This window comes from Chelmon rostratus, chromosome 5, assembly GCF_017976325.1.
Source record: "Chelmon rostratus isolate fCheRos1 chromosome 5, fCheRos1.pri, whole genome shotgun sequence".
Classification (NCBI taxonomy): Eukaryota; Metazoa; Chordata; class Actinopteri; order Chaetodontiformes; family Chaetodontidae; genus Chelmon; species Chelmon rostratus.
Genome location: NC_055662.1, coordinates 15,890,449 through 15,912,533, shown reverse-complemented (window position 1 = coordinate 15,912,533; position 22,085 = coordinate 15,890,449). Strand labels below are relative to the sequence as shown.

Below are 22,085 nucleotides of genomic sequence, written 5' to 3'. Positions count from 1 at the left end.
CAGCACATAACACAACATGCATTTGCAGATTGGGATGCTGTGAAAAAAGAGTGTCAAAACCTCATACACAAATGTAAGCTAATCCACACACCTCTTCAGGTTGGTTTGTTTTTATTTGTATAATTGTTTTGCATTTGTTCAACTGGTTTTTATTTGTTTGTGGCTTGGCACGTGTATTTGTGAACACCATAAATTAATCAAAAATCGCAATTCGCATTTGTAAATGTTTTGTTCGTGGATCAGTGCAGAATTAAGACTAATTTCCTTCACCTCCAGTTTGATCAGCACCTGCTTCTGTTTCATTGACAGTGTCGCTGTTGGAACAATGGGTGACAGTTTTTCTGTTATATCATATTCAGCTGATATGAGGAAGAAACAGCAAGGTGGTAATTATCGTGTTGCTGGCCTCTCTAATGGCAAAAGTGTAAAAAGCAAGTTCTAAGAAATTACTAATCAAAAAACGCTGCTATCTATTCAGAAGAAAAGTGGATGAGAAAACACATACTGGTGTGACTACATGTCAGTTATATACAGTCTCTTCTGTGACTTGACTGTTGCCCAAAGTCAAAGCAGTAGCAGAGGTCGTCTTGATGATCAATGGCTGTCACACCTTCTGTTGGCAGCAACAAATTCATGGGGGCGAAGAAGATGACTTGCAAAACCCCAACAGGTGAGATTTTTCAATGTATGACAGCAGCAACAACTCAAGCATAAAGTGACTGATGAGCACGCCTGCTTATTTATTCTGTGTTGGATCTTAATTCCCCTGAATTTGAAAGGAACACTGTTTGCAGTGTCACTGCTTAATCAAGCTACAGAGAGGAACACATTTAAAATTAATATGACGACTTGTGTGAGCTGTGAAAGAACTCTTTGTAATCCAAACAGCTGGAATAGATTCACACAAAAGCTGCTCAGTCTGAGTATGGATCATCCAATGTCGATTCTCAATTTAGCACCAAGTGACGATAAAGTCTCACTGAAAAATGTTCTGTGCATAGCGATAGAATAGTGTGAAAAGTAAGCTATAATTACTCTTAGTGTCTGGGAGTGGATTCATTTTATGCTTGGGTTTAGAAACATGGTCGAGATTAAGTTAAAATTGTCATGGCAGGCGTAGACAAAGTGCTGAAATGCAGCTGGAAAACAATAAACTTGCTTATTAACCTACCTTTTTTGGGGCAAAGATATTGTGTTTTAGTCTCTCCACCAACTCAGATCCAGCGGCTGCCCAGGTCTGAGCAAACATCTCAGCCTTGTCTGGATTTAGATGAACCGCTTCCAGCTGTTGCTGCAGTGAGGCCGGCTTTACATTGTGATACACTGCCTACAGAGGAGAGGAGATACAGTGCAGAGTCGAAATATATGATTATAATAAATGTTACCGCTAACCATCTTTTATAGCTGCACGAGATCACTCTTACAGTCCTATTCCTATTTACTCCTCACACTCAATTCAACACAGCAATTCACAATACAACAGTGACCCCTGCTGGAGAAATGGGCTCACAATGTGATTCACTCAAATAGGCACAAAAGCTACAGACACAACTACTGTACAGACATCATTTCTATCTTTTTTACTTACTTATTAAGAATGAGGCTCTTATCAGACATTTCCAAATACATAGTTATTGAAAACAACTGGCCAACTACAGTAATGTATCTCTTTCCATGAGCTAGCAAAGTGATGCACACACTTGTAAACTGTGTCCCCTGTTATCATAAATTGTCTCTTGGGAGCAGCTGCACAGTTAATGTAGATGATCATAGTCACTTGACATGGTCACTTAGTGTATTTGCTTTTTTGTTTTTGGGTTAATGTTTAAATGCTTTGTATAATATACGTATACTACCCCAGCAGGCAAATATAAAATGGGAAGAAATTTGTCTATCTGCATTGAACCATTTATTTTTACATTTATTTAACATTTTAACAACATTAAAATATTTAATATTCCTTAAGAACAGGAGTGCTCATACACAAAAACTCAATCCAGAAAATTAGCATTTCTATTACTTTATAAACCAAATTCAGATAAAACCTTTATAGGAATGTAATAAAGTTTGTCTGATGCCCACAGCTCACCTGCTCTAGTATAAAAGCAGCAGTTTCCAGGACTAGATTGAGAGCTTGTTTATCCAATGAGAGAGCAGCCTGAAGTTTTTGCTCCTCTTCTTCACTGAATGTCCGCTCTCCCTGTGTAGAAAACATAATTTACTGTGTTAATATGAAAAGACTCTCAAAAGATCACTGTTTTCAAGATCTAACAAAATTAATGAAAAGTTTCTTTCTGATTGAGAATCGACAACTTTTCAAAGTAAAAATATTAAACAGCTTTCAGACAGATTATGTGAGTGTCAGGGTCTAGAATATGATAAACCACTCAAATTCAATTTTATTTGACATACTGGAAAACAACAATTAGGTTAGGAGTTAGGGGTAAAGGGGGTTCTCACTTGTAAGAATTTGTTTATTCACAAGCAGTATATGGTACTCTTGATGAAATTAACAACTACAAAGCAGAGAAAGGTCACTAGTGCTGAGACGATCAGTCAGTTAATCAATTAGTCTATCACAAACAAAACTGACTAATTTCATTGTATAACTATTAATTTTAGTCAATAATCAAGTAAAAATACCAAACATTTAGTTACAGCATCAAAATGCTGAGCTTGAGTCTATTTGTCGTTTGATCACACCTTGATGAATACAATGGGCTTTTGTAATAATGCAAGAAATCTCTTGCAACAGAACTTTGGGCTCTGCTAACTTAAAATGGGAAATTGTCTGTGTAGCTGTTGCTTTACAAGGGATTTTACATCACTTTTTAAACTATTGGAAAGTGCCTTACACAAAACAAACAACAAAGTAAATGGTGTTAAAACAGTGCAACACAGCAACTGCCACAGCAATGATATAAAACGCAATTAAAATATGAAACCAAAACTAATTAAACTGTACCTTATAGAATAAATGCATTTAAAAAATGTAGTTTGGAAGAAGGCACACAAATTCATAATAAAATAACAAAATACAATAAAGCAAAACGATTTGCCTGACATTAACAGACCTTTTTCACAGCAGACATTTTGGCTTGTCAGAGCAGCAGAAGCAAAGGTTAAACTAATAACATTCACAATGGCTCCATTCTAATTAAGTGAAACAGGATGCCATGCCAGTGACGAATCATGCAAAACAGTCATCATTAATGTCATTAGTTACACCTGTGCTTTTAATGGTTTGACAAGTCAAAATGTCTATTACATTGTGTATTTTTATTAAACAAAATTCATTTTACTTAGCACTTAGCAAACTAAGCAGACAAATTGTTCCTGGAATTAATGACTGACACTTTTTGACAGTGATTCTTATGAAGAACTTGAATGATCAACAGGGCCCAGCATGAGTGTGCATTCATTAGAGCCAAGTGTGACTGATGCTCCAATAAGTCATTATGCATGCACTGCTCTTTCTGGCACTACAGCTTTGCAGCAAAAGCCTCAAAAGCATCTTGTGTTTGGCACAGATAGCACTGTGTAGTCTCTGTACCTTCAGATGAAGCTTTTGTATGATGCGGGAGATCAGCCTGGAGAACTTGTTCACATCAATGACGTTGATGAAAGTCACCGCTTCTTTTATGCTGTTTGGAAAGAAGACTTGTAAGAATTTGTTGACAGCGGTGTGGAAAGCACTCAAATCTTTTAATTAAAGAAACAGAACGTGAGTTTACTGCCCACACGAAAAGTATTTCACTCTAGTTGCCAGTAAATTTCAAACACATATATACTATAACTATACACATAAAGTTGTGACAACATACAGCATCAGCAAACAGCCAGGTTTTCTATCTATTGCAGTCGGTTCCACTGGATAAATAAGAGCATAAGTGTGCAGAACAGCTGAGAAGGAGGTTGTGTGTTGGTAAAGTTGAGTATAAAGACTATTACACACATACTAAAGTAAATATGCTGTAGACAATACAATTTCACTAATGGTCCATATGTGCACTACGTAATATATGTACTGTATGTATGTGTATACACTATCCTTCTTTTTGCAGATCCTTTACTTTTGATCCTCAACTTTCTTGTAATCTTATTTCCATCAATTAAAAAAATGTTCATTCACAGTAAACACGTAGTGACACTACAAATACTTGGGCAGTACTAGTCTTAAAGAGAAGAATTGTGACATTTAGACCCAATTTGCGATTTTTACATAGTAACACTACTATTACATTATACGTGGTTCGACTGAGTATAATGCTGCTTAGTTTTAACATAAAGCAATGTATCATAGCAACAATATTTTGGAAGCGAATCATCAGTATAAAAAAATGCCAAGTAGGTTGTGAACGTCAACCTACAATTTACCCTTTTGAGATTTTATGTCATTTACATAGGCGAGTACGTCGATGTAGTGGAGTACCCAGTATTGTACTATTGTACCAAGTACAGTGCTGTTCATATGTCAAATTTTACTGCAGTACTAAAGCATAGTTAACGTTACTTTACAACGTTTAACTATCCGCCACAGTGGTCGCTACCATGAAAGACATTTCGTTTAACGTTGATATTAACCGTTACTGGTGTATTGGAAGGAAATGGAAGAAGGCAGCAGCTGGCAAATATTTTCCCCCACAAGGGCAAGAAAACCTGATAAAGACACAGTTTACTGGTGACACCAGTCATATGTCATTCCCAAGCTAGTGCAACGTGTTTGCTAACGTTAATGTCCATTTATGTATCATTATTCCAGGGTGCTTTCGTGTCTCGGAGTTAGGCTACAGGTAGCTTAATGTTAGCTACTGGAAGGATTCTTGGTCTCGGAATTAAAAAAAAAAAAAAAAAAAAAGCTGCCCACCTTTGTGTTTCCTTTATAATTGAAGTCATTGTTGTCTGTTTCTTTCTGTGAATGAAAAATGAAGAGTTGAAAAGTGTCAAAGCAGCTGCAGTTGCATCCTCCCACTGTTGTCATTCCTCCTTCCTGTTGTCACGAGACGGTTCACGTGACGATCAAAGCTGCGCGATAATGCGCAGTAAAGTCCGGGACACATTAAAATCAGTCCTGTGAAGAATTTTACATAAAGTGTGTCACTAGTGTACTTTGACGCAACAGTGTCAACAATAACTTATTAAACTATTTTACAGCAACTGTGACCGCAAAATGGAGATGGTTCGAGCGAAGTATGCGTAAAACGTCAGCACACGCAAAGTGACTACTACAAGAAACACGACGGGAAAAGCGATGGACAAACAGAGCCGGCAACAAATGCGCGATAGCAAAACCGTAACGTTACTCTTTTACAGCCATGATGTGGAAAATACACATTTAGTAACACATAAAATATAAATAATATTCGATTTTTTTTAAATGATAAAAGCTTTACAGTGTTTCACACAAAGAGGATAATGTGTGACGAATATTGACCTAGAGTGTGCAAAAGTTTTCAGTATAAAGAACATGTGCATCGTGCAAAATCATAATGCAAAGATTTGCGTCAGATAGATGTGTTGATGTGAACAAATGGATCAAATGTTGCTCTTTTCTAGGAGTAAGTCAAGGTTATAAGTCATAAGTCATGGGTAAAGTGGTCAAATCAGGCAAACATTTTTTTATGAAAACACACAGGTTGAGTTTCGACAGTTTATTATGTTGAAAAAAGAAAAGAAAAAAGTCATGCACAGATTAAAATTAAGAGAAATATCTGATAAGACATGAGAAATCATTTAAAAATATTTTGCATACAAATAAGAAAAGAAAAAAAATCATTTCAGCATGTATATTCATATTTCTATCACACAGCATATATGCAATATAATATTCTTTACTTTTTTTCACTGATTTTACAAATGAGCTGTAATGTCTGACTTTCAATACTGTAACAGACCTGTTCCAATTTGGTGTTTGAAATGGTTTCATGCTCTTTCCTCCACTGATTGATTTCTCTGCTCTGGAATAACTAAACCAATAAGACTGTCCCAAAACTTCACTACCCGCCCTCTTTTTTTTTAAGTAAACACTTGAGTCAGTAAAACAATTTCAGTCACAAACTGACACAGATCTGGACTGTAGCAGCTAAATGTCAAGGGCCAACCCCCAAGCGAGGCAGAAGGAATGTACCACTGATAAATAAATACTTCATTTTTCCTTCCAACAGAAAAAAAATCACACGTAAAACACTCTTTTCTTGAATAGGAAAAACAAAGAGATAACACCAGAACAAGGAGTGTCAAACCACACAGTACCTTCGAGATGTATAGTTTGGATAAAAGTTAGTAATTTGAGGTTTTGGTAAACAGATTGCATTGTGGTAAACATTGGCTGACATCTGCAGGTTCAGGATCTCGCTGCCACTATTTGAAGGAGGGTAAATTTGGCACTTTTATGCTGATGTCACCAATGTTGATGTTTCTGGGCATTTCCGGGAGGTTCATGTTCTTTACAGCTGATACGGCACGAGCAGGCGCTCCTGCAATACCGGCCTGTACACACACACACACACACACACACACACACACACACACACACACACACACACACACACACACACACACACACACACACACACACACACACACACACACACACACACACACACACAGGGGGTGTTTGATAAGATACAAATCAGTAAGTCAGAAAACATGCTATACATAACAACACATTGAACAGTGAACAGGACACACAGACACACACAGTGCTAAACACAGTACTGGACGTAAACCAAAAAAAAAAAAAAAAAAAAACTGCTGACACAATGCAAAAGCACCAACAGCTACTAGGACAGACAACATGTGCAAATGTACATTCAGATGCCTTCATAGCTTCATATGCACATGCATTATTTGGTTCTATCATGATTTACACCACAACCAGAGCCAATTATGAATCAACTGTGAGGACATACTAGACCATTCACTAATTTTGATGTACTGGGCAGTACCGGACATTCATCAAATGGACAAAAGGCAGCATTGCTTGGAAAGTGAACCCACCGGACTCTTGAGGACCGATAAGGGTAAAAATGCAAGGAGAGAATTGGGTAAAGCAGAAAAAATGGATTTGGATATGGAGACGGAAATGATGTTTGGATAGATAGGTATGTATAGAATGTGTCAACAATATTAGCCATAATAATACAGGTGATACTGTATTTCTAGTGGGTTGAATTTCTTCTGGAAAGACTACACATGACGGTAGCTAACATTTCACAGTCTAAATACATATTTTTGAATACAGGAACGAGAATGGTGTGCCATTTCCACATCTATGGTGTTAGCTACTAATGACATGAGGAGGTTGTAAGCCTAATAGTACTACACTACAATGGGAGATCTATTCTCAGAGACAGAGGAGGCACTTTGCTCTAACACAATGAATCTCAATGTAAAACTGTATAAGAGCAATTTGGCATTTTTAAAGGAGAGCACCAAGGTGGTTTAGCTTTGTGGAACAAGGAAGCACATCTGTAGAGAGTGAATGATTTGATGTTTTCATCTCAAGTGTGAGAAGACATTTGAGAATCACTGCGGTTAGAGATCCCTTCCATCTGAATCTTTAGCAGAAAGACCCAAAAATGACCAAAAGGCTCAAGACAAAAGAGAGTGATATGTTCATCGCCTCAGTTAGGAACACACTCACAGGAGGAGTCCCGTAAATCATTTAGTGACACGACACACATAAAGTATGCCTGGAATGTAGATTCATCCACTTCACTTATTTTCACAAGGTTATTTCAATGGGCCGTTTGTCTTATGGGCATTCCTCCCTCTGCCAAGAATCAAGGAGACTTGTGTTGGATGGAACCATGACCGTGGCGTTAAGTGAGAGGAATGCTGATCCAGCACATGGTCTCTGTACTCAGGAGTCAGACTCAACATATCTTTTTTCAAACAGTGGGTAGCCGGGAAACCTACTATGTACAGTCCACAATAGTGGGTTTTTAATCAAACACTGGGTGATAATATGTACAGAAATAGTAACACCCGCTGTGTAACACACAACAATTGGGTTGATCCTCTGGCCTATGTAAGTCAGATGGCCTTTTTACAGGATGGAGCAGTGCTCTTGTCTGTTAGTGGGTGAGACCTTAAAGGAATAGATCATCCATTTGGGCGATATGCTTATTGGTGTGTTCGCAGAGAGTTAGATGAGAAACATGATACCACTGTTGCTGTGTGCAGTAAATGTGTCGCTACATCCGCAAGCACAAAGACTGGCAACAGGGAAACAGCAAGACCGGCTGTGTCCAAAAATATCTCTGTTCCACCTGCACAAACATTAAAGTGTGAGAAGAAGAACTTGCCATTTCCTGGTAGGCAGATTATGTTACTTTTGGACAGAGCCAGGCTAGCAGTTTTCTCCAGTTTCCACTCTTTATGCTAAGCTAAGCTAACCAGTTGCAGGCCACACCATACAGATGGTATCAATCGTCTCACCTAACTCTCAGCAAAGAAAACAAATGAGCGCATTTCCCAAAACATCGAGCTATTCCTTTAATACACTGCACCATTTTAAGTGCCGATAGTGTCACATGTGATGATTACACAAAGAGACCAATCACATAAAATATTTGATAAAAATGTGTTCTGAAGCTGTCGTTACTTAAAAAACGGCAGCCTTCAAGAGGGACCTGCAGCCTCTCTAGATGAACATTTCTTTAAACTACAGTGGGTGGACAATACAATAGGTACATTCTACAATATGCATAATACACCACCACAAACTACAGACTACACTTTCCACTGCCACGCTGCTTTGCACACACTCACCTGCACTATTTGCACGCTCATATATCAATACATTTCAGACCCCTGTCCATACTGTATATATCCTACCTGCAGTGTATTCATATTCATACTGCTGCCTATACTGTACATATGTGACCTTCAGTGTAAACACCTTATTTTATCCAGCTGTTTATTCCATATGTCTGCTGCTAGCATTGCTCATTCTTACATCTGCACTATATATTTACATGTATACCTGCACTTGCCTACTGTTACTGCTGCATATGCTGTATCTGTGTGAATTCACTTCACCCTGTTTATAATGTATTTATCTTAGTGTATTCATATATATTCCTCATCACAATTCATATATCTCTATATATGTGTACATTACTTTACTGCGTTATGCACTTCTGCTTTGATGCTAAGCTGCATTTCATTGTCTCAGTACTTGTGCAATGACAATAAAGTTGAATCTTTATCTATTCTAATCTGAATCTACAGCTTCAAAAATGATCATAGAGTTGAACAACCACCTCTCTGACGCAGTCTTCACAGCAGTTCAACATCTTTATACACATTGTATTTATTTACCTATTGCAGTGGATTGCATTATGCTGTTAGGGTTTCTGTTATCTGTATATCCACCAAATTATTGTGAGGTTTAAAGAGAAATGGGAACATTTTTGGGTCTGCCATTAAAGATTCCTACTGTATGTTAGTGACGTCAGTTTGCTATTACATGGAGGGCTGTGTGGAGAGACTCGGGGGAGAAGTAAACTTCAGTTAAGGTTACAGTACTTGGTTGTAAATTTAGCAGTACCTGTGTCTACCTGTCCTGCCTGGTAGACTGAAAGATAAACGTCTGTAAAGAGAGAGAAGAATGGAAAGAACTAGACAGGGTCAGGAAAAAGAGGAATGAGGAATGTTAAAGCAGATTAAAGTAATTACAGTTTATCTCCACAGAAAAAAGTGATAGGACCTATCATAGACCACATCTTTAAAGCTAAAAACCATTTAAAGCTTCTCCCACAATTATTTTTATAGCAAGAAATAAAGCTAATAATTGAAAAGGTTTGATATAAAGAACACTAATGCCACTTAATTAACCAGTTTGGAAGGAGAACAGCTCATTCCTTGTTCCCCAGAGACTGCCCTATAAATGGACAATGTCATTTGGAATTAGCGTCAGTGTGAAAAAACACACACTGCGGTCTAGGGTAGGTCCAAGAGGGAAAGACAGAGCAGCTCTGATGATTGTAGAACAGTAAAAGACTCTGCTTACAGAACATCAGTCGAAAAAGAAGATTCTGTCTGGTTAAGAGCACACACTGCAGCTCAGATTATTAGAGAAAGTGCACTTTGTTAACACTAATACATTTAAAGTTCAAACGTTAGAGCACACAATTGATGTCAGCCAGTAGAAAACCTGACATTGTAGCCCTTCACTTGCTCATGTAGCAACAAAATACAACAAATTGGTACAACTTTGTGACTTTCTGTCAGCGTTTCTCATCGCAACAGTAAAAACGGCTCCCCAAAGACATCCCCTAAATGTTTAGACGTTATTGCTGTGTGCTGGGAGTAAAAACAAAGCCAAATTATTAGTGCAGTTACATTTTAAGATTATCAGAGGATAACATCCACATTGTGCAAAACAGAAATGATTTCATGAAATTGTCTCTGGCTGTCTGTCTCATTAAAACTTTCCACGAAGTAAATGAATGTTTATCTGCTAGCAGAAGCTGTATGGAAAGCAAAGCAATGTCCTTGCATAGGGCAAATATCTAAGCAAGGACACTGGCTTATAGATGTTACAAAACACATTGGAAAAGCATTTACTCCAACATGGACAGCGTAAAGAAATTCACATTCTCCTCTGGAATAGCAAGAATGTAAAACACAGCCTACAACCAGCCTGTTTTCATGAATATATGTCAAGTCTACATGGTCGAATATAAGATGGCGACTGAGCGATTCAATGGTCGGAGGTGCACTGTACAATGATACAGTTAAGTCTCGATAATAATGACAAAAAGTGATGACTATGATGCTGTACTTTAGGGGTACAGGAGAGGATATGTCGAGAACCCGTGTTGGGAGCGTTGCAGCAGCGAGAGGAGAGGCCGAAAAAAGAGCACAAGCACTCAAGAGTAGGTAGGGAGCATCCACAAAGTCACTGAAGAGTAGCATGCAGGGTGCAGCATACACACATGCCTGCATACTGTACACGATACCTCAAAGTATGGAGGTAGAATCAAGTCATACATACAGTGGACGGGCAGGGTCAGGCTTACCTCAGACTTTTCCATCTTGTTCTGGGCATCCACCTGTGTGATGATTTCGTTCATGTTGGTCTCAAGGACCATCCCGCCCATCACCATCTCTGCCAGTATGTTGTGGACCTGAGAGATATACGTTAATATCATACAACAAATACAGTCATTTGCATTGAAGTAGTTATAAGCAGATATCATGACATTTTTAAATGTTTATTATAACAGTCGATGATTTGAGTCATCACTCGCGAAGACCCTGAGTCGGCTCGCATTTTCCCAGTTGAATCAATGAGCTTTTGTTTTTTTTTAGCTGTGTCACTGTACACAGAGCAACAGCACAGCAGACTGTAAGCTTTACAGACCGAGTCTCAAAATGACCACAAAACGCAAAACTAACTGTGAGAGAAACAGAGGGCGGCATGACGCCAGACAGTGTGAGGAAGACTGCTGGCTCTGACGCTCAGTGCAGTCGGCTAAACCGCCGTTAAACCGGACGACGGTACAGCCTTCTCCAATGCCGTCCGCCGTGACTCTTCAGCTGGCTGCGCTGTCAGCGGCCCGACAGGAGAGACGCTTTGTGGCGCGCTGGGATTTTATAACTCAACTATGAGAAGGACGCACACACTACTTCTTCTGTGTGGAAATATGACGTTTTCAGAACACGTGAGTCTAATAAGTAAAACATGAGACTCATGTAGGCTGACATAGGAGTGTAGTGTGGCACTAAACTGTAAAAATAAAGGAAGGAATAGTTTAATCTTTGTATTGAACAGCGAAATCTGATTGAATTGACAGAAGTCTGAGTCGGGCACAACCCTAGTTTATTGATATTAAGTATTTGTCAACAAATACAACTTAGATACCAGCCCTTACATATGGGTGCCCACATGGGGAGTTATAGTTGTTGATGAATACATTAATAATCATTATAAGTATTTTATATGACCGTAACAGCTGAAATCAAAATTGCAACAAGGCTGTAACTTCTGATTATTCAATAATTCAATTATCTATTAGGCTGCAGATTACTTTCTCAACTCATTTCTAACAAAATGTCAGAAAAAAAAGTGAAAAATGTCCATAAAAGAAGTGTACAGTCACGACAAACGATTTATGACTCAACTGTAAAATACAGGAAGTCGCTGAAAATCTCTAACAGCACAGGACAGGTCATCAGATAACTGTGACACTAATATGTGGCAATAATGGCTCAGAGAGAGTATTACAACTCATATCTGATTTCATAAAAGGTCCAGGTAATTTGTAGGACCAAATGTTCAAGCAGTACTGCAGTATAATAAGTGACATCACAAAGAGGCAAACAGATTCAAAAGTATTTCCTACCTTGTCTACATGAAAAATTAAGTCAAGCTCACAGACATTCTCAAAGCATTTGTCCAGCGTTTCCACAAATACCTGAAATGGAAAGAATTTGGCATAAAAAAAACAAAACAGAACAAGAAAGAATAATGTAGATACGTTATGGTCTCACAGGCTTTTACCTGGATTAAGTCTAAAATTCCTAGTTCACTCTCTGAGGAGTCCACACAAAACACAAAGTACAGCGTGGCATAGTGTCTGTAGATCAGCTTGTAGTCTGATCCTCCGATCAACCTGAAACACAGAGGACACAGGAAACATCACACCTGTACCTGTCCTGAATGGATACATGTTGGCCATTTTTGGAAAACAGACACCAAAAAAAAGGTAAAGTTCATCAGGCGTTAGCACACACAGAATGCTGCACTCCATCCTGAGCACGTCCTGGCATAATTAGCATGCTGTAAACATGTTATGACACAAAGACAACGCACAAGCATCAGGAGAGAAACAACAGGATGTTTTCAGTCATGAGTCAACACACTAACATGAAAAGATATTAATGGTGGTGCAGCTCCAGTCTGTTAGTGGGTTTGGTAACACCCCAGGGGCTGTGTCAACACACCAAAGTGGTTTGAGCCAGAGGAAATGTTGTCATTTGTAATCACGCAAAGGAAGCCGTGAATACTTTGCTTTGACTATCAAAAGCACTAGCCGACAGTGTGCATCGCTGACTAATCGTTCTTCTGTGGCTTTAGCACGGTGCAGTAATAAAGCCATGGCGATGCATCTACAGCAGATATGCAGCAGGGGGCGCTGTGGATAGATGCTGTTAACAGGTCATAGTTGACATGTGTGATTCTAACACTGTGCAGTGTGGGAGGCTAGAGCAGCAGACATGCAGTGAGAGCAAGAGGTGGAAAAAACATGGCTGTACATCCCAGTGCTCGACTACAATCCACACTGTGGAAATACTTCACCAGAGCAGATATAGACTTGTTTGAACGGACATTTTCTACATTGTGTAACGTTTAAAAAAAAAAACCCAGAATTTAAGGTATGTAGAAAAGAAAAGACTCCTGCTATCCTAATCAGCTAATCAGATAGCAGCTCATTTGTAAACAGCCTCTCAGAGCCAATCAAGGGCTCTCCTAGTTCACCTACCCCCAGGTTGATCCCACCTAGATTAGGTAACCTTTTAATGGTTCTATTTGAGACCTTTTTGACAAGAATTGATCATTGTTATTGTTGAAAAAATATGATACAGTACAGTCAATGCCCTACTATGCCTCACTACTCAGTAGTTGCATAAATGCTCTAGTATAATAATATTTCTGGCTTTGGTGTCACACAATTTAAGATGACAGAGGCCGCTGAGAGAGAAAAAGTGCAGGATCAAGTTCAGTTAAACGACGCCTGGTTTGCTCCTCAGTCATAAATGATATATGAACTTTAAACAAACACTGTTACTATTGATTGTCAGTCACAGAGCCCTCTGAGCTTTCCTTTACTGCGTGAAATGAATCCCTGTGATGCTGCATTAGCGTACAGTAGGCCCAAACGATCGAGAGTATTTACTCCCACTGCCTTCACAGTTGCAACCTGCTTCTGTAGCATTTGGACACACTTGTTTTATATGCACTAGCAGGCCAAGCTGAAGCACTCAGAACTTACATTCCACCTTCTAGGAAATTACAGACGTTCTCATCTCTCTTTGAGACCAAGTGGAAGGTTTCCCTGATGATCTGTTGCTCTGTGTCTTCACTCTGCAGGAGGAAATGAGGAAAGAGAGGCTGTTAAACAAAGGGAAGATGGTAAATAATGTGTTGTTTGTGCACTTAATTCCTTCCAGTGAGCCATTTTATTACTTTTAGCCGGGAGACTGGCGTGGCAGCTAAATTGATGCCTCCCCTCACCCTTTTTTTCCGAATAGACGTATTGGTTCCGAGTGACTTAAATAAACTAACCATTTACTTTGTCATATCTAAAAGCACACCAGTGCCCACGGGCTACAGAGGCAATAAGTGTACAAGCTGAACCAAGACAGGCCTATCTTTTGTTTGCTAATGGATGAGATTCTCTTTAAATATCCTTAAATATCCTCAGATATCCTTAGGCGTGTTTCCAAGCATTGACTAAATGGCTTTAAGAGTGGGCTCATTTGAACATTTCCTGAACATACAGATGGCCAAAACTCTGATGGCAAAATATATATATAGACACACACACACACACACACACACACACACACACACACACACACACACACCCACACAGGCAAACACATTCTAGTTGAGTAAAATGCAAATGAAAATGCAATGTTCAAGAACATAAGGTCTGAACTTGTTAATCTAATCTCAAAATCAAGATACGACAGTGGTTAAAATCCTGCTGTGTGCAGCTCCAGCACTGACTCAGCCTCACCAAAGGGTGCTAACGTCCTCTCGGGGCGCATAACAGGTCAGTGAGCACAAGGAGGGAGGAGGCTGTCCAGTACGCAGCTGGCTGGGAGGCTAAATCGGTCATGTGATTTGTGGCACGCAACTCGCGGGGTTACTCGCAGTTTAATGACACAGGCGCTGCGAGACTGTGAAAAGTGGCAGCATCCTTTAAAACTTCTCGTGAAGACGTTTCTCCGTGTTCGTGGTGTTGTGCTCTCCTCTGGACCATTTGTCATTGTAAACCCGCAGCTTTCCTCTACATACACGTGTGAGCAGCAGAGACACCCCTCATCCCCGATTTCATTTCGGCAGACGTGAAATTCAAGGGCGTGCAGGACACACACACAACTGCAACATCTCGCTCTCTCTTTCTGTGTCTTCATGGAAATTTGCCCAATAAAGGCAAAAACAAACCTTTAAAATGCTTTATAAGCATTGTATAAGCAAGCACAAGTCTTCATACACCAGCCTCCACTTGTGGGTTGTGTCATCCACAGGAGGAATTATAGTTATATCTGCTTACAACTACATTATAGAGTATTAGAAAGCATTTATTCAGTGTCTCCATACACTGCTTATGAATCCTAATAAGGGGGTTACAAATTCAACGCTGGTTTACAATTGTGTCCTTACACAGGCTGGCACAAATAGTTGCAGCTGTAGCCTGCACAACACGACAAGCATGTAATATTGATAATTCACTTTTTTATCCATCATTTATCTATCGTCTGCCATCCTCGGTTAAAAAAATCAACAGTCAACAACCATACGGACGTCCAGTATGTGTGACAGCGACTGAAGAATGAGACTCTCAAGACTTCTGCACACATGCTGCAGATCTTGTTGTTACAGCATGAACACACAGCTGCTCCTCTTCCAAAAACTTCTCACAGATGCTGGCCGGGCGCTGATTGATGGTGAGTGAATTTATATCGTGTGAACTTGTGTGAGTACATATATTACCCTCCCCTCCCCTCTGAAATGTCGCCTTTACATCAGACGGATGCTTTGCCTCCATGTCTGAGCCGGCAGACCAGCTCGGACCAATAAGACGAGGCCTCTTCAGCTCTGCCATCCTCCGTCCCAACACAACACACACACAAGACTCACAAACACACATCATGTTTCACCATCTTATCTATATCACAAGCTGTCAAGCGAAGGCCCAGTCTTAACAATAAACTAACTTAAATAAACTGAATGCTAGGGACGGTGTTTCACAGCTAGCTGCATGTGTGAAATATTAGATCCTGCCAGCCAGTAAGCCGACACTGCAGCTTTTAATATGGCAGATGGTGTCTACATACAGCCTTCATATAATCCAATCAATTCCAATTCATCCTCCTGAAATACAAATACATCCTTCTCAATAAACGCATTCTGGAACATGCTAAATGAAGCGACACTGTGTTTTAACTGCAGACAGCAGGCCTGCAACTTGTCAATAATCAGTTAGCTGTTTGAGTGAGTTAAGGTATCCTGCCTCCAGCTTCTGAGATGCAAAGGTTTTTTTGCTTTTCTTTATCTTTTAATGACAGAATTTAGAAATATATTTGTGTTTTTTGGCTGACTATTGGACGAAATCAGTAATCTGAAGATGTCGCCTTATGCTGTGGGAAAATCGCCATTTTCATAAATTTAATCTGATTAACCCATTAACTGAAAAAATAATCTGTATGATTAAAGGATAATGAAAATCACTGCTGGCTGCAGGCATACAAGAATCCAGGCATAGTCAGTTAACTAACAAACACCGCAAACAAAATCGGCAAATCATCATGAGAGTCTGGTGGTTAAGATTTATTATTTTACTGTACGAGATTTCAGAAATTTAATCGCCCCGCAATGATGCTGTAACACACTGGCAATTTCCTCATATCTGAGCTCCCATAAAAACTTTTTCCCAAGAGATTTGCTGACAGATTCAATGGAGCCCTGTTCAGAATGACCTTCACTACGATTATGTAATTTTATTTTTTTATGTTATTTTGCTGCAAGGTTAAAGAAGAAAAACAGCTCCAAACCCAAATACATGGCAACGCATTTACAATGTCCTCATATTTTTACTTTTGTACATTTGGTTTTCCTTTGCGAGGTTGCTGAAATTCCCAGTGGAGTCCTGTTCAGAGAGGTCATGACAAATTTGATGTTATTTGTACGGTACATTTTTTGGGAGGATGTGGCCTGCAAGTGACCCAAACATACAAAATGATTGTAATTAGTTTTCTGTCAGTTATTCTACTGGCTCATCTAGTTTCAGCTCAACAGAGAACCAGTTTCCTGGTAGCACCAATATTGAAGAAGGGGCAGGCGGCCAACCTTGAGATATAAATCCAATTATGAGAACAAGCCAGCACAGCTTGCCCAGCGAGGGACATTACATAACCTGTCATTTGTAGCCTGCATGGATCTTACTGGTTGTGTTTTCTGACAGAACAGGTGGGAAAGTTGATGACAATGAGGCTAATTGATCCAGCAGTCGCGAGGGGCTTGGAGGAGTGAGCACGAGACGCTCACAAGGGCGTTATTAGAGTCATGTGACCCAAACAGCGTGAAGACACAGCCTCTGTGCGTTCATCAGCACAGCTGGATTTAACGTGACAAGCGCCGGGCACAGTCCTGCTCGTACCGGCTCGGCAGGAACGCGATAGCCTCGCGCACGTTTAATTATTCATATCTCTACCGGACACCGTGGTTTCAGCCTGACATCTTACACCCCAACAGCTCATCACTGGGCGGTGTGTGGAGCGCACTCACCTTCCCATTCAAACAGTTCACAACAATATGCAGCCCACACCTGGCCGCACCTGCTTTGGCTTGCTTTAAGTGCACGAGAAAACATTAAATTAAAGTATCTCAACAGCCAAAGCTTAATATTTTAAATGCACTTTTTTCATCTTGGCCTATCGATCATACAGACAAACTCAAAAAACATGCTCAAAAAAACATGTAAATAGCGGTCAAAAAATCTCATGTTACTCACATAATGCTCGTAGAATTTAGAAAGCCTCGGTTTCCCGTGGTTGTTGAATATTAAAATGGCTTTTATCATGATTGTAGCTGAGCGGAGGGAGGCGGGGGAAGAGAAAGGGATCAGTCTTTGAAAGACTGCTGTCCGTCAACTCCCGTGAACCCAGATCCGACCGGGATTCAAAGCTAAACCACGTCTCGGTGTAAGGTTAATACGGGATAGCTTCGAGCTACACGCCGCTACTCCTCCTCCATCGTCTCTTTACGGAAATATTCCACGTCGAAGGACCAGTCATCTCCTCCTCCTCCGCCTCCTCCCGCTACAGCAGCCGCGGTGGGTCAAACTTCTGCCGTCCGACGCTGGAAACCACAGAAGAAGAAGAAACAGTTTTTATTTATTTTCTAATGTTTACTTTCATTGGTGATACTCGAAAGACCGAATAAATATCTTATTTTTCAAGGGCAGTGATGAAGGAAGTATTTAAATTTATATTACTTAATTAAAAATACAACACTATAAAAATACTCAGTTACAGGTGAAAGTCCTGCATTAAGCTGCAGTAAAATGTACTCTGTGACTGTTAAACTACGATGCATTATATCATTCGATTATTATGACTCATGCATTAATGTAAAAGTACGATTTTATTGTTGTTTTTATTATTTTGTGTAGGACTGCAACTAATAAGCACCTCAAAATTTCAGAATAGTACTTGAGTATATGTAATTAGTTACATTCCACCACTGGTCATATCATCTTCAGGATATCATATAAACATTATCCTGCATTTTGGTCAAATCATGTCTCAGTGTTGATTACAAGTATGATTCATGCTACACAATTAATTTAGATTCTTTTTTTCTGCTTTCCTCAGGTAGACTTCCTCACATACAAACACTCTCCTCCTGGACCAGTGAACATCCAGTGAGTGGGCATCGAGATGGTGGAATCTTACAGGTACCTGGGTGTTCACCTGAATAACAAACTAGACTGACTAGACTAGACAGTTGCCCTAACCTCAGTACTTATGAAGTGCTTTGAGGAGATAGTGTTAAAGCAGCTCCTCACTGAAGTCTCACCATTCTTGGATCCCTCTCTCCCAATCAGCTGGAGCAGGAGGCTGAGGATGCACTGCTGACAATGACCAGCAGTATATATGAACATGCTGAGAACCCTCATAGCCTTGTGACACTTGTGTTTGTTGATTTTAGCAGTGCGTTTAACACCATCCAACCCCACCTGCTGGCGGGCAAACTGATGGATCTTGGAGTTAATCTACAGCTCTTTGTATGAATTAAGGCTTTTCTCCTGAATCATACCAGCAAGTTAGATTCAACACAGCTATTTCCTCTCCCGAGTTTCTAAATACAGGAGCTCAGGGATCAGGGCTGTGTGCAGTACTTGTATAGTGCAATATATTGATTAGTTGGTTATAATGTGAATGTAGAGTTGGTTTCTCATGGATCATGTAACCTACTCCGCATTGAAGTATTTGTTTGTCTTTGTGTTAGTGCGTGTGTCAGCATATGCTTGAGAGAGATGCCCTCTGTGTGTGTGCGTGCGTGCGTGCGTGCGTGCATGCGTGTGTGTGTGTGTGTGTGTGTGTGAGTGTATGCTAGAGCAAGGGTGCTTGGAAATGCCCTCTCTGTCTGAATGTGTGCATATGTGGGTGTGCTAGGGGGATGCAAGGGGGGACTGCATACTGTATATTATATTTATATCTGTCTTATTAGTAGTTTACATATTCTTGCAACTTTCTCCATCCAGGCTAATAAAGTTTACCTTGACATTGCAGAATAGAGGAATAAATTGAGAAAACTCTGCATTCACAATAAACACATAATGACTCTAGAATTGTACTTAATAATGCATTTTAGAAAATGAAAATAATTCAAGCAATGAAATACAATTAACAAAAAAAAATCAAATGTTGTGTGCAACGTCTCCAAGTTGAGTGGCAGTTTTTCATAATTGTTGTTACAGAGATGATTTAGAGACAGATAAACTGAGAAGCGTTTGAAGTTGGGAACACTTTTTGCTGTTCTTTACATTTTAGACAGTCAGTAACTGTTTTGTGGTTAGTGTTAACAGATAAAAACAAACCTGTGTGCTCAAAAAAATGAATGAGTTAACATGAGATGTAACATTATCAGGGTAGTTTGAGGCTGAATAATTTACTTGTATTGCATGAGATGGCTCATAGCCTATGGAATGGATTTTAGCCTTACCATCTGACAGACAGGTTTCCTATTCTTCATTACATTATACTCATTAATTAGGAATTAGGAAATACAATATTGCTTGTTTTCCAGCCAAACAAATGTCATATCAAATGTTGCATAATAGTTAAAAAGATTTTCTCAACAACCTGTTTCAAACAGCCACTTTATATTAATTACTGTCCTTTAGTGGCGTCATACCACTGTTATGACCTGGATAAAGTCAGTTTAAGCTTTAGCCACATGGTGGAGCAAAAGCTTGTCTGGCATTGATGATGTGGCAGCTCAGAGGAAAACTTGCCACAACTTCTGTAACATTCTCCACTTCTTATGCTGCCAGTAAACATGAGGCCCTAAATGTCTTCCTCAGCCAGAGGATGTTCCTCTAGACTGACACTTGTTGGAGAGTTTTCGTGCTGGAATATCCCAGCTGAACTCTGGTTTGGATCCTAAACCTGTGATAACCAATAATATTCACAGAACTGGACCTCATCCAGGTCTGAAAACATGTAAAAAGTCAGCTGTTGTTCGTGTGTTTCCTTTTGATTTCCCCAATATTCCTATTCATGTGTCCTTGAGCAAGGCACTGTGCTCAAAGCTGCAACGTGAGCACTATAACATTTGTTTATCTGTTTGATATGTTGTATATCTGGGCCACCGCTGCTCATAGGCATCCGAACACTGTGTACATTTTCTCTGCACCTTATGTAACCCACAGTAACCTCAACTACTGTATGGACTTCCACTGACATGTTTTGTTCTTATCTTTGAGGGAAACGGGTGGAATGCGTGAGTGAAAATCCTGCATATTTCTGTGATGGAAGGCATTGCATTCATAGGATTGATTAGTGATTGGTTGATTTCCCGTTACAAGGATGACAAAGGATGACGCGGACAAAGGGCATCTTTCATGGTGTCTGTCTGTCTGTCTGTGTCTGTTTTTGTGCATAAGTCCATCTCAGAGTTGTTTTTTAACATGAATATGGGTGCACACAGATGCACACATGCACTGGCAGGTGGGAAGTCGAAGCATTTACTCAAGTTGCCTCCTGTTGTTTACTGATCTGAGGTATAATTGCGGCTGCGATCGAAGCCTATACTTTACTGGGGTATTTGGATTTTGTGACGCTTCACATTTGAGTTGGAACCAGCGCACTGTTAGACTTATAACTTCTCAAATGTAGATGTAGCAGTTCCTCAATAACAAGTTTTACTTTGACACTTACAGGACACAGGTGCAATCCCTTCTTCGACTTTTTCATCCAGTTGGATATTTTCCCCTTAAAACACCCTAAATTACTTGAGCAGTTTTACACCAATCTCTCACTCACACCAAACACACCTTCAAGTCCTCATTGGACATCATTAGATTATCTTTTTTGGCTTGCAAGATACCTAAGGTGAAGTGTCAAGGACACACTACCTTCTTGAATGAAGTAAACCATTAAGTTTTCTATCTGCAGTATCAATGATTCACTTCCCTTTTTTCTTTTCTTCTCTACTTCCCTTTAAATGTTAAAAATGTATATTTTTTCATAAACTAATAAATAACTTCTTATAAAGAGTATAGTGCATCTATTCTTTCATGTATTGCAAGAGTCATCTCATAATCTCTTAATTTAAAGCAGGCCAACCAAGGGCGATTAAAGGTCTAAAATAAGCATTATTCAACCAGGACAACAATCTTCCCAAAACATTCTTCATACCATTCAACATTTTTCCCATGATTTTCTTCTCCACCTCCACTTGTTTATGAGCTTGTGATTTGTGCACCTTAAACAGTGTGTCAGTGATCTGAGTTTCTGAGAAAAATTTACCACAAATAGAGGCTGAGCAGCTATTGTTGCAGAAATGAGTGAGAAAAGAGAGAAAGAAAGGGGGAGGTTGTGCTTGTGGCAACGTGGTGGAATTGGACTCAAAGAGGATTAGTCCAAGTTCTTAATGTGCGAGATGAATGCATACTTTTTTATTTTATTAAAACATGCAAAATTAAAAAAATAAAAGTTGCGTAATCTGTTGACATCAAGCGCGAAAAATGCGCAGCCAAGTATTTTTGCAATATTTTGTTATGCGCTCATAACGAAAGTGATTTCAATTAGACGACGCGCTGTGGGCGTTCACC

General features: G+C 39.6%; 2 protein-coding genes across 2 annotated transcripts in view; both read right to left on the bottom strand.

Annotated features, from left to right (window-relative positions):
• The window catches only part of commd10 (COMM domain containing 10), a 54,472-nt gene extending 49,381 nt beyond the window's left edge, over positions 1-5,091 (bottom strand). Inside the window, exons 1-4 of the mRNA XM_041937655.1 lie at positions 4,868-5,091; positions 3,554-3,644; positions 2,090-2,200; positions 1,172-1,327 (exon numbers count right to left, since the gene is read on the bottom strand). Of these exons, the coding sequence (XP_041793589.1) occupies positions 1,172-1,327; positions 2,090-2,200; positions 3,554-3,644; positions 4,868-4,896 (387 nt within the window). The 5' untranslated portion in view covers positions 4,897-5,091. The remainder of the gene's footprint in view (positions 1-1,171; positions 1,328-2,089; positions 2,201-3,553; positions 3,645-4,867) is intronic.
• Positions 5,092-5,636: 545 nt separating this feature from the next.
• ap3s1 (adaptor related protein complex 3 subunit sigma 1) lies at positions 5,637-17,991 on the bottom strand. Its single transcript, XM_041936692.1, has 6 exons — positions 17,757-17,991; positions 14,007-14,098; positions 12,515-12,626; positions 12,357-12,428; positions 11,031-11,138; positions 5,637-6,489 (listed from the first exon to the last, which is right to left on the bottom strand). The coding sequence occupies exons 1-6, from the start codon at positions 17,823-17,825 to the stop codon at positions 6,361-6,363; spliced, it is 582 nt and encodes a 193-aa protein (XP_041792626.1). The 5' UTR covers positions 17,826-17,991; the 3' UTR covers positions 5,637-6,360.
• Between the last annotated feature and the right edge of the window lie 4,094 nt (positions 17,992-22,085).